The sequence below is a fragment of the Rhamphochromis longiceps genome, linkage group LG15 (genome assembly GCF_057381845.1).
Source record: "Rhamphochromis longiceps isolate RC_006_pf linkage group LG15, R_longiceps_female_GT1.1, whole genome shotgun sequence".
Classification (NCBI taxonomy): domain Eukaryota; kingdom Metazoa; phylum Chordata; class Actinopteri; order Cichliformes; family Cichlidae; genus Rhamphochromis; species Rhamphochromis longiceps.
In genome coordinates, this window is record NC_140571.1 from 15,352,542 (window position 1) to 15,365,597 (window position 13,056).

At 39.9% G+C, this 13,056-nt stretch overlaps 1 protein-coding gene across 4 annotated transcripts in view; it reads right to left on the bottom strand.

Annotated features, from left to right (window-relative positions):
- Nucleotides 1–13,056, bottom strand: part of gphnb (gephyrin b) — a 112,157-nt gene that overhangs the window by 57,298 nt on the left and 41,803 nt on the right. For all 4 annotated transcript variants that reach the window (XM_085382195.1, XM_085382196.1, XM_085382194.1 and 1 more), the window contains exons 3-5: nucleotides 7,268–7,325; nucleotides 7,031–7,123; nucleotides 163–257 (exon numbers count right to left, since the gene is read on the bottom strand). In XM_085382195.1, the coding sequence (XP_085238321.1) occupies nucleotides 163–257; nucleotides 7,031–7,123; nucleotides 7,268–7,325 (246 nt within the window). The remainder of the gene's footprint in view (nucleotides 1–162; nucleotides 258–7,030; nucleotides 7,124–7,267; nucleotides 7,326–13,056) is intronic.

A 13,056-nucleotide genomic window follows, 5' to 3' on the forward strand; every position in this document is an offset into this window, starting at 1 on the left:
ACTAATAATGAAAAAGACTAAAACTAACACTGAAACTAAAGATTTTCAAACAATAAAACCGAAAAATCAAAATGAAATAAAAATTACTTAGAAAATGCAGTGTTATAATAACTCTGGTGTGTGTGATTCTGCTGTGCTGTCTGTACTAAAAATGCGTCTGACCTGGAAAGCATGCCTAGTGGTGTGACGTTGAGGGATCCCATCAGCATTGCCAGAGACATCCCTGGAGCCTCGCGCTCTATCACCTCCTTAGTGGCCTGGAGAGACAGGAGGAGAGTTGTTAGTGTGATCATTGTCCAGCCAACCATGCGAGCCATGCCATGTCAACTAAAAACATTGCTGCTGTTCCTTCTCTGAGCAAACTGGAGCAATATTCATTAGGGGAAACACTGGAATTATATTATATGCTGTAAAGATCTGATGGTGGTAAACACCTGCATGCTTGAAAGTGTTTAGCTGCTACTGACTCTAATCAGTGGCATAGCATAGCATGACAGAGCTGCACACGAGAAGGCAAACATCCAATCCAGTCTTATCAGACTTAAATAGCCTTTCACCTCCTAACCAATATAAGAGCACAGCAGACAATTGCCAAATGAATTCACAGTGTGCATACTCTAATCTGGCAGCACCTTTGTCTAAACCCAGCTCTTAGCAGAAGCCTCTGAAGTGGATCTCTTGTTGTGTGTTGATGCGAGAAATTGCAAATATAACTAAACAAATCAATAACAATAGAAACCAACTGTATTCCCATGATGTCAGCCAAAGGGCCAGATGCATCTCTCATGTCCTGCTGGTTTTCTTCCCATTTCTTAAGATCATGACTTTCAGATACTGTTCATCTGTTGTAGTTGTTTATTAGGCCTGCCATCCTTTCTTTGCTTCTGAACTCATCCAGTTTCCTCAAAAACTTTAACAGCTGCTTGGGAATCAGCTTGTTGGTGTGAAAATGCTATTTTATGCTTATCAAACTGTGTAAAGTTTTTTTTGTTTTTGCAGATTTAATTAAACAAACGGAACAAATGATGTTTTGACAGGCTGCAAGTAACAGGGTGCCTAAAGACACATTATCTGGTATGTGTGAGCACAACATGGCTACATCTCTTGAGTTATGTGCTTTTTTTTTTTTTACACTTAAATGATTCATAGGTGAGTGTTAAGTGGCATAAAACAATTAGACAGTGGTACCTGAAAGTGGTCAGGTACCAATGTTCAAAAAAAGCCCAGAGAACTATTACTCAAGACCACTTAAAAAGTCTGCAAAATATCAAGAAATGATTGGTGGTTCAATACTTTTGTACAGACTTTTGCTGCCTAAGCAAAAACGACTATAGGAAAAAAAATAATATATATAAAAAATGAATAGTATCTCGTTGTTGCCCATAATACGCAAGTCAGACAGATTAAAGGCTATATGGTGGAAACAGCTCTTTATTAAAATATTTGATTTACATTTTTTAGTACACAGATATGTTTATGGGACCAAAGTTGATGCAGCACATTCCTGACAGATAGATGGCAAAAAAATGCCTGGTCCTCCAGCTGTGTGTGTTGGGTGCCCTTGAGTTGAGTGACACTTCAAACGCACCATTAGCGAGGGAGAGGGGAGAGGAAGAACTTCAAAGGAGAGGAGCCACTGGTGAGCATCTCAGGCTTGGACTCAGGAGAGGAGAGGGAAGGGAGGGAGGGAGGGAAGGGAGAGGGATGAGGAGAAGGGAAAGAGTGTGGGAGGGAACTGAGGAAGAGTGAATGAGAAACAAGAGGGAAGGATGGAGACAGTGAGGGGTTAAGCTCGACTCATACTTCATCGAATACATCACGCAGAATCAAGAAGGCGGAGATGTATGCCTGATGTTCGACTCCACAAATATTTTTGTGGCATGCTTTTGATGAACTCTGCCAGATTTTACAAGTTTTTCTTCACTTATAGACAAAATAATATGTGATTTTGTTGTTTTTTAATTGATATGCATTTGATGACAGTATGAGATGACAGTATATGATGGCAAGTGCAGGTTGAAGAACTCACAACGTAATGTTATGTGATGGAATCTTATTTAATAGGAACCTGAAAAAGATTTCAAATGTATCAAATATCTAAATGCCGAGTGATGATGGTTTGCACGTATTCATGTAAAAGTAAGAAGTCATTTAGTTTTAAATCTTGTAAGAATGGGATTTTTACATTAATAGCTTCAGAAAAAATATGTGCCCTTGTTAAAGTCATACACTGAACACGTCCTTCTTAAAAGAAAGCTATACATCCGGATAAATACCGACCCGTACGTAAGGTTTTGTAAGCATTTGTTTTCTTCTTCTTTTTAACTGTACTTTAAGATGTTTGTAGTGAAGTAAAAACAAGTGCAAAGTGCAGGTTTTTATTATTTGCACTGTTGAAACCCATTTTAATATTCCTGACAGAAGTTGTGCATTTATGTGGATGCAGTAAATCCGTAGCATTCATTTCATTGTTTAGTAGCAGATTTTTTAAAAAATGTTTGTTTTGATCACAAGTTTTTGTTTAAAAGCATGTTAAGGAACATTGATCATGTTTTTAAACTGTTATGTATTTAAACAGTTATAAATTTTTACTGTAGTGCACATAACATATATAACATATCACATAATGGGATGTTTTATAACCCCTATATATTACTACCTCTACACCTATATGTTGTCAATACAACGTATTGCAGTAAGATAGTTTAAAATTGGTCTATATAGCATTATTATTGCTTAAGATATTCAGATCAACAATATTAATCTTGTATGAGGGGTTAAAGGTCAAATGTGACATGACATTTTAAATCCTCATGCAGTACTTTCTATATATTGACAATACGCACCACATTTTTAAGAATAATAGTTTAAAGTTTTATGGGATTTTGTCAATAAATCATGAAGTTGACCCTGAACATCCTGATGGGTTAGCGTTAGGCAAATTTTAATAGATTGTGTCAAGTGGGGTCATGTCAACAAGGTTTTATTAGAATTTGTTCTAAACTTTTCGGGCTATCACGTTTTCAGAAAGAATGACACATGAAAACTACCAAAAACATATCCTGCTTGGCAGAGGTAACAAAGCCAGTAAAAAGACATAAAAACAACATAAAAGGTAGAAAAAAGCAGACTGAAGCAGAGAAAAGCAGATGCTTGGTAATGTATGGTTTTCATAAAGAAAAAGGACTTGTACTAGCAGCACATCTACAAGACAGAGTACTAGCAATGAAATATACAGTAACTCAGTTAAACTTCTTCTGTTCATGTCCTTAAAAAGTAAGTAAGACTCACACACCATCTTCTCCATAATGCAAACAAACATTGTGAATAAAACAATTAATGCCCAGTCAGTTCAGGTTTGACTTTACAGTCATTCAGCATTAACTGTCTTGATGGATAGATGCATGAATTGACCAAGAATATATTATATATATTACTCTAGTGATTTGGCGGCTAATGCTGATAAATGTAGATGAAGAGCAAGCTGATCAGATGAGGATTTATTAACATTCAGAGAGCTGAGACAGGGATTATTATAGTGTGAGATTCACACTTACACATCTTTTTAAGCATTTGAAAGCAGGTACAGAGTAATGAAATTACTGGTAATTTGTTAATAAAGTGTCACTGTTACTTCTGTTATAACTAAAAGCAAGTCAGAGCAGTTACATGTGTCATGTACAGCCTTCAAACATAGAGACAGACAGAAAGATATGACTGTTTCCAGCATGCAGGGTTGAATCAGATAGCAAGTATTATCAGTGACTACAGCGTGTATGCGTATTTCCTTTTCCAGGAAGGTTGCTGCTGTCTCCCGTGATTGATGAGGACCAATGATACTGCTGAGAACCACAGATTGCTTGTCTGCGTTTGTGTTGGTGAGTGTGATACTGAGAGGTTTGCTGACTGCATGCAAAGACAAAAGACTTTGTGCACAGCCTTCACACTAGGCTCTATTTACACGTGCATGAATATGGATTCAAATAAAATATAACACTAAAAACGTTGTACTTCATGTTGGCTGAAATCAAGCTAGATGTTTTTGATACAGTACCGACGACTACTCATGAATAATTAAAAAAAATATATATATAGCTGTAGCAAAAACTACAACAAACACTTTTCTGACTGTGTACTGACAACATACACTCAACCACAACTTTGTACACTTGTTCCCCAAGCTTGTTAACACTAGAGCAATCAGCCAATCACAGGGCAGCAACTCATTTGAGAATGTAGACATGGTCAAACTGAGCATGAGAATGGGGAAGAAGGGTGATTTAAGTGACTTGTCACATGGTTGTTGGTGCCAGATGGGCTGGTCTAAGTATTTACAAAACTGCTGATCTAACTGGGAGTTTCTCACACAACCATTTCTAGGGGTTACAGAGAATCGTCTGAAAAAGAGAAAATGTCCAGTGAGCAACAGTTCTCCAGGAGAAAAATCACTTGTTGATGGCAAAAGTCAGAGGACAACAGCTAGACTCAGGTGGCAGCTGAACGGTCACCCAAGAGGCCCGCGTTCAATTCTCTGGGTCATTTCCTGTTTGCTGTTCCCTCTGCTCTTTCTCTTTCCTGTGTGCTCCGCTGTCTAGGCTACAATATTCAAAAATAAACCTCAAGAAAAAGACAAAGAGAATGGCTTGACTTTTTAAAGTTCAAAGAAAGGCAAAAGTAACTCAAATAAACACTCGTTATGAAGAAGAGCATCTGTGAAAGCACAACATGTGCTGCAGAAGACCACACAGCCAAGAAAGGGAAACTGAGGCTACAATTGAAACACAGGCTCACCAAAATTGGACAACAGAAGACTGTAAAAACATTGTCTGGTCTGATGCGTCTTAATATCTGCTGTGACGTTTGAATGGTAGGCTCAGAACTTGACGTAAACAACATGAAAGCATGGCACCATCCTGCCTTGTATCAACAGTTCACGCTGTTAGTTGTAGGGGACATTATTTTGTCATACTTTGGGATCCTTACTACCCACTAAGCATGGTTTAACCATCACAATATACTCAAGTATTACTGTTGACCATGTCCTTTCCTTTATAATCATAGTGTACCCATCTCCTATATTGAAACGGGATGTGCAACCAACAAATGTGCAGAAACTGTGTGATGCCATCATGTAAACAGGGACCAAAACCTGTGAGGAATGTTTCCATCAACTTGGTGAATCTGTGACATGAAAAATTTTGGAGATTATGTATCAAAATTTAAGGAGCGGGACCACGCCTCCAAACACGCTCCCTCTGGTTCTCATCTATATCGGTTCCCCCAGTTCTGTTCACTCTCGTTTATATGCCCCACCTTCCCTCCCCTTTTCAATTCGTTAACTTCTTCACTTCTATTTAGTACATGGGGATCTGCCAGGCCCGGGAGCCGCCGCCAGTCCCCTTCGAGGCCTTCCCCAAACTGCTGCTCAAGTCATGTCCAAGCCATTCACCTTTACCACTAAAACGCTGTCAAACCTAAAATGAGGATGTGGGCCCAGCTAATGAAAAAGCAGTTATGGAGACAATCGGGGGTCCAACCAGTTATAAGCAACCTGTATCTAATGAAGTGTCTAGTGAGCGCAGTTGCTTCTGTAACTGCTAAATAAAGTTGTTCAGGCTAATTTCAACCAGAGAATTTCCCCCATTACTGATTTTGTGGATTTAAAAGAAGTAAACAAAAACTGTGTATTTTGCATTTTGATGGAGGCATTAACTAAAAATTAACTAAAGACTGATTCTGGACACAAAAATGAAATCTTAATTGTGTTTACATTTGGGAACTGCTATGGCCTCATGTTGTCAAGTAAGCAGAAAAAAACCCCTCCCCGTGCAGCCATAATGCCACATGCCACCCATTATCTCTGAGTTATCAACAGCACAGCACATTTGTTTATTTATTTTTTCAAAGGGAGTCAAGAAGAATCTTACCTCTTATTTCCCATTTGACTGTGGGGCTAATTACACTGTGTGTTTATCAGTGCTGCAACACGCGTATGTGATCTGTATAAAAATGCTGCAGTTCTCTGAATATAGCACGTGCAGCAAAAAGAAACACCTGCCTTTTAAATCCGCTACCCTCTAAAGCTCCGTTACGTGTCAATATACTGCAATCATTCTTGTGTTTTAGTAGTATGACCTTATTTGCCTTACACGACCTCTTAGAGAAAACAGTGCCCATATTTCAACTCGAGCTGTCCTCGCTCATTCTTATGTAACATGTTTCTAGCTGCATTTCAGCTCAACCCTAAACCTAATTTTACAGTTATGAAATACTGCAAGCAATAAAATGTGATTTGTGAAGCATTTTCATGAGTTAGCACACGTGTCATTGCTCTAAAACCAAGACTAAATTCCCAATGCAAAAAACATTCTGGTGTGCCTTTGCCCTCTTCTGCACCTGCACCACTGACCCCCTCATTGCATTACTGAGAGAAGTGATACGAAAACAAAGGGCAGCAACTCAGTTCCTGAATGTAAACATAGACAAGCATGGATTATTAAATCAAGAGGATAACCATTCATCTTCTACCGCTTTCTATCCAATTCAGGGCTGCCGAGGGACTAAAGCTTATCCCAGCTGCCTGCCATAAAGCGAAAGGCAGGGTACACCCTGGACAGGTCGCCAATCTATTGCAGGACTAACACAAAGAGACAGACAATCATTCGTGCTCACATTCACCCGTAAGCACAATTTAGAATTACAGGTTAATCTAACTTCATGCACGTGTTTGGACTACAAGAAGAAGCCACAGTACCCAGAGAGAACCGACATAAACATGGGGAGAACTTCTTATTCATTCAGCGTGTGAACGCAGTAAATAATAACACTGAGAAACAGCTTCAGTAAGATGCATGCATAGTGAAGTGCTTAGCCACGATCTTGTGCCATGACACCCATGCTCGCTACTCCAAAGTCAGCATTAAGAGTTTAAAGCACCTGAATACTATAGTGCAGTACGTCATTATGTATTATGCGTAAATCCATTGCATGACTCGAATGACACGTGTTCATGAAAAATGTGTAAATTAACCTCTGGTGTGACGTCTCTGGGGGCGAAGCCGGTGCCTCCGGTGGTGAGAATGAGGTTGAGTTCCTTTTCGTCGCACCAGTCCACCAGTGTCTCCTGATAGAAAGAACACACATGCGAGTACAAATTACTGCTCACCATGGGATCGACCTATCCAGATAAACAGCAAAGCAAAACAAACAAACAAACAAAAAACACATATCCTGTAATAAAGGAATACATTAAATAGATGGCAGTTACCTTAATTTCATCAATTTCATCAGGTACTATCTTGTAGGCCGCGATCATACCACCCAACCTGTAAAAGGTAGAAAAAATGATTTGATCACAAAGCAGTAATCCATGGTCACCTCTCACCAGAGTGAGGTAAAAAATAATTCTTTGCACTCAGTATATACCATAAGTCTGTATTACAATATTCTTGGCTTCAAGGTCCAAAAAGGGAAGCCATTGAGAAACTGCCTGGCCAGCAGGAGGCGAATTCTCTGTTCACTGAAAAAAGTCCAGTGGTATAGGAGTCCATGTGGAAATCACCCTACTTCTCATTTGATTTATTGACACAGAAAAACATTTTCCTAATGAGTTTCTGGTCTTAATCACTAATTCAGTGTTGTTTTAATACTTCCTGATGTTCACTTTGTAAATTTCAGTCCCATTTAGATTAAAATACTGAAGAAAATGTCTACCTTGCGATCGAAGAAAGTGAAGAAAGTAAGTGTGCAGCATATCCACTGCATTCTTTGTGACGCCTGGTTTATAATCAACAAGAAACTTCACAAAGGAAATCTGCAAACTCAAGCGGATGTTGTCCATCATTTACATACACAAGTGAAAAGCCTTTGCAAAACAGCAGGCTAAAGCTATTATACAATATTACACTAATATTACACAATCTCTTATATATTTCCCAAAGCAGCAAAGCAGAAAGTATTGCTTGAAAAAAGCAGAAATGAGAATGTGGCATATTTTTAGATAGGTTCATCCTCTGTCCTTCAGCTACCACTGGCCTTTAGAATAAGGCCTACACCTTTATTACACATTCAAGAAAACACACAGCTGTGGACACACTGATGGAGAAAATACAGAAGAGAAGACAGAGACTCTCAGGATGTATTTTAAATGTGGGCGAAATGAAGGGGATGAAAACAGTCTACGAGACTGAAAACAGAGGCAGGAAGGAGCGAGAGACACAGCTTTACAGCAGCAAAAATGTCCAGAGAGAGAATGCCCTTGAACATCCCTTCCTGAAAGGATTTTCCACAGGATGGCCCAGTGAGGAAGGAGCTCTGTCAAGGACAGGGCCGTGCTTCAGTTTAAGAGCGAGCCATAGTGACCTCCAGTGGTTAGTTTCAGTACCGCACTAAGAAAACCCCCCCAAAACAAGGCAAGAAAAAAACAACCCCAGGCTCAAGGTGAAGGCTCTACACAGACACCCCCTTATGTAATACCTTTTCTTTTTTTCTCTAACCAGCACTATTTTGGGAGACTTCTGCATGATGTCTCCCCTCCGCATCAGACACTTAAACGCTATGATACCCTCCCTTAGACAAACACCCATTAACTCTGAACATTAAAACTCTTTTTTCTGCCTTTCAGATACTTTTATCCACATGGGAACCCTAACTCTTCACACACGGAGTTACAAATTGTGCGCCCTGGAAATATAATTTGCTGAATCCATTGGCTCTGCTTCATTTTCAAGCTGTGCGATGGAGCAGCAGTGAGACGAGCCACCGCTAGACAACACCGAAATACTGCAGCAAGCATGCATGAAGATGAAGCACGAGGTTCAGAGGGAAGCTGCTTCTGACAAAAGATGCAGAGAAGTCGGGAAGAATCATTTAAGAATGACTTTTGCATGTAACACTGCACATGTAGGGCCACTTAGCATCCACTAACTTGTGCATTCATGCACAGACACACAACCGCACAACTTCCCTGCTGACATTCCTGTGATGGCACGACTGATTTACTTCTCTTGATGTGTTCGGAAGGGGTGGGGGTTTTGGCATCTCTGTATGTATCTGCGCGTGCATGTGAGCGCGCATGTGTGTATACGTGTTCATGCGCGCGCACTTGCCTGTTGATGTGTCTGTGCGTGCGTGTGCGTGCGTCTGTGTTACACCTCGGGAGAGTAAAGGAGCTGTCAGGACAAATCACCTCTCTCGCTCTCCTGGGGTTTTTATGCCTCTCTGTTTCAGCCCAAATGAAAATATGCTCAACACAAATAGCTAGGGTTCCTTCCCACCGTTTCCTAGGCAACCCCTCCTGTCTGAAGCCTCCAGTTGCTGTGTTGTTCAATGTGAGAGAGTGCGTGAGAGTGAGAGTTTGTGTGTGCCGGTGCATGCATGCGTGTGTGTTTTGTTTTTGGTAACTATCGGGGACACCAGTTGTCTGCAAAAGCAACAATATGTTGTGTTGACTAGATGGTTTTTTTTGAGCATTTGTCTGTAGGTACATGTTCATGAAAAACAGACAAATTAAAGGAAATACCTCAACTTTATCAATTCGGTGCTTCTGTTATGCTGTGAGGGGGATTTTTGTGACGACTTGTCCCCTTCAAAGGAAAGGTCACTGCAAATCTGTTCTTCTGAGTAAAAACTTTTACTTTATTTTATTATCAGAGCCTTTATTTATTCAGGTAAAAGTCTAACTGAGGTTAAATGTTTCTTTTTCAAGAATGACCCGGCCAAGGGGGCAGCAGGCAGTCATATAACGGGTGAGGTCTCTTTAATGCCCCTGATTAATAGAACAAGAGGTGTCACTGAACGGTTTAATGAGGGGGACCATAATGTGACTCACATGCTATAAGGCCAGATCTCAACCCCACTGAAAACACCAAATGAGGGACAAATGGTGTTCACGCCTCCACTAGAATTGCAGAGATGCACTCTAGTGTGTGCGCTGAAACTGTTCATCAACATGGATGTGTGTAGATGCCTTTTATTTATAATAGGAAGAATGGATAGCTGGATATTGCTTACATTATAATAATATGTGCTAACTGTATGCTATCAGTATATAGTATACCCATCAGAGAAAAAGCAAAAACTTTAAGAGAGACCAAATGAACCACAACCTGGTTCTTTAAAAATACTGCAGCTGCCTCCTATTAGATACACTCACGAGTATCAATTTCAAAATCCTATGTTGCCTTGTTCTCGAGTTATTGCATTCATAAAATTATCCAAAACACTTGACATCTGACCTTGACCTTGAGGTCGATATCACTGAAATTCCAACTTGTCCGAAACTTTTTGCAGATGCACCTGTGGTATCAATTTCACAATCCCAGGCGACTTCCTCCTCGAGTTATCGTATTCACATGATTTTCAGAAAAACATGAACTCTGACTTTGATCAAGGGGACTGAGATTTCAACTTGTCTGAGATTTTTTAGCAGATGCACCTGTGGCATCAATTGGAAATTCCTACATTGCTTCGTTCTCCAGTTTTTGGATTCAGAAGCTTGGATGTCCACACAGAGTGCATGACCACCCTGGTGGGGTGACGACAATACTTCATTGGCCTTTTACGGCTAAGGGATACAGAAAGAATACACTGGCCAGCTTAACAATACCAAAAGATCTGAAAGAACATGGATGAGTAAAGTGGATGATTGACATTTCTCTACTGACTTTCTAAAACCCCCATCACAATATCCGACCAAGTTAATAACTGTCTTGAGGAGGAAGGTGTATCATAATGTGATAAGAAAAAGCAAAAAGTTCACAAAAATCTTTGCTAATGGAAATACAGCATTTACAACAATGTGCAAACCACTGATTGCACTTAACAAAACGAGATTAGACTTCGCAGGGAAACATCAAAAAGAGATCGCACTGTTCTGGAAAACTTTCTTTTGCCAGATGAAACCAAGATGAACTTATAACTTTAGAATTACAGAGAAGAAGAGAAACTGCTCATGAGCTGAAGCATACCACATTATCTGTCATACAAGGTGGAAGCAATGTTATAGAATGAGTATGTGTAGCTGCCAGTGGACCCGGCCCACTAGTCTTTATTGATGATGTTACTGCTGATAGGAGCAGCAGGACAAATTCTTGCACAGAGCTTTACCTTCTGCTCAGATTCAGCCTAATGCTGCAACACTTATCAAAAAGCGCTTTACACTGCAAATGGATAATGACCCAAAACAAACTGCAACCCAAGGGTTTTTAAGTGGGGATATTCTTCAGAGTCCAAGTCAGTCATCTGATGTCAACCCAATAATAGCTTTTCGGTTATTAAATACAAAACTGAACGCAGAAGGGCCCACAAATAAGAAACAACTGAAGGTGTCTGCAGAGGCCGAGCAGAGCATCTAATAGGAGGAACCTCAGCATTTGGCAATGTTTGTGGGGTCTATACTTCATCCAGTCAAAAACTGGAAAGGATTTTCATCCAAGTATTAAAAAACATTTTTATATTTAAAATTATGTTAGTTTTTCCGATGCAATTTGAGCCACAGAAAACGTGGTTCCAGGTATAAACATGTCTGTAACTATACAACAGTTAATGCAAGACTTCAGTTAAATGCCTTGAATTAAAGCTGAAAGTCTCCACTTCAATCACATCTTGACTGTTTGATTTAAAATCTCCTGTGGTGGTGCGCAGAAGCAAAATCACAAAAAACTGCAATTGTCTAAATATTTATGGATCTAACTAAATGTTTAAATGAAAAAGAGATCTGCAGTAAAGGCCTGGCAAAGCATTACGTGATGCCCGAGTTGAAGCTGCAAGTGCATGTTTTCAAATCTATTGCAGTGGCATATGGAGACAAAATTTCCAGACCTACCTGTGTATATTTCTGTGCATGTTTGCACACAAATATGTGTATACTATTTAAACATAGACATAGAACACAGATGTGCACCACTAACTTGAATGATACTTTGTGGGTGGGATTAAGAAAATGGGGTATCATCTTCTTAGTTAGCCACCTACCACCTACCTGTGAGAAAAAAAGTAAGAAATATGGCCGCACACATGCCTAGGGGCAACCAAAGTTTAAATTAACAAAAATATTTCAAAAGGATGAAATTGAGGAGGTGCTCCTTATCTCTGATGACTACTGATGTTTTTCTTCTTTTTCTTTTTAATAAAAATGAAAACACCAGGAGTGTACACAAGTTTTTACTGATGGCTGGTACAAAACAAAACAAAGAAACCCTGCAACTCAGCAAATCCGATGACATGAACACTGTGTGAACCTAGGTAGTTGAATTTACTTTGATTGCTATCATCACCCTACCACTGCCCACTTATTTCCACAAATGCAAAACAGTGGTTTGTTCATTCACATAACGCTGCTTACAGTATGTGAACATGCAAAATACACATACATATTTGTGCACATGGAAGTATCATGCATCTAGGATGTAAAATGGTTATTTATACATATGAGAGTATATGAATAAATTGTTAGTTTCAGCATGACTGGCTTCTTCTTTGCAGATAGAGTGCTTGGCTGTATTTTAGGTGGGTGTGCTCTGAATTGAGAGAAGCCTATTAGAGGGGAAAGGGCTTGCAACATTTTAATCTCCAAAACCCATCTATGTCTCTTTCTACTGCAGGGGGTTATGGCATATAAAGCTCTTCCTCAAACTGCAGGATGGAGGTAGTCAGCCTGGTAAAAAAAGAAAAGAAAAAAAAAAGCTTTTTGTTTGAGGTGTGGACAAATCCTGATGCGGGTGGAGGAAGGAGCAGGGGGAAGAGTGGGGTAAGCAGAGAGAGACCGGGGGGTGTGCATGGCAGTAGTTTTGGCCTGAAAGCCTGGACGCATTGGCCAAATCTGTCTATGAATAAAAGAAGAGCACAGAGAAGAGGATAAAGAGAGGAAGACAGAATAAGCAAGAGAGGCACAGAGTGAAAAGAGCAAGAAAAAAAAGAGGAAAGAAGAGGGCTAGACCGTCAGGGGCACACTTAACAAGAGAGAGGAAAAGCAAATGTGTGTGTATGCATGTGAGCCAGCTGCAAATCTCAGTGGTTGTGGGACACTTCCAAGATGAGACCCATCTGCCAGGGTGA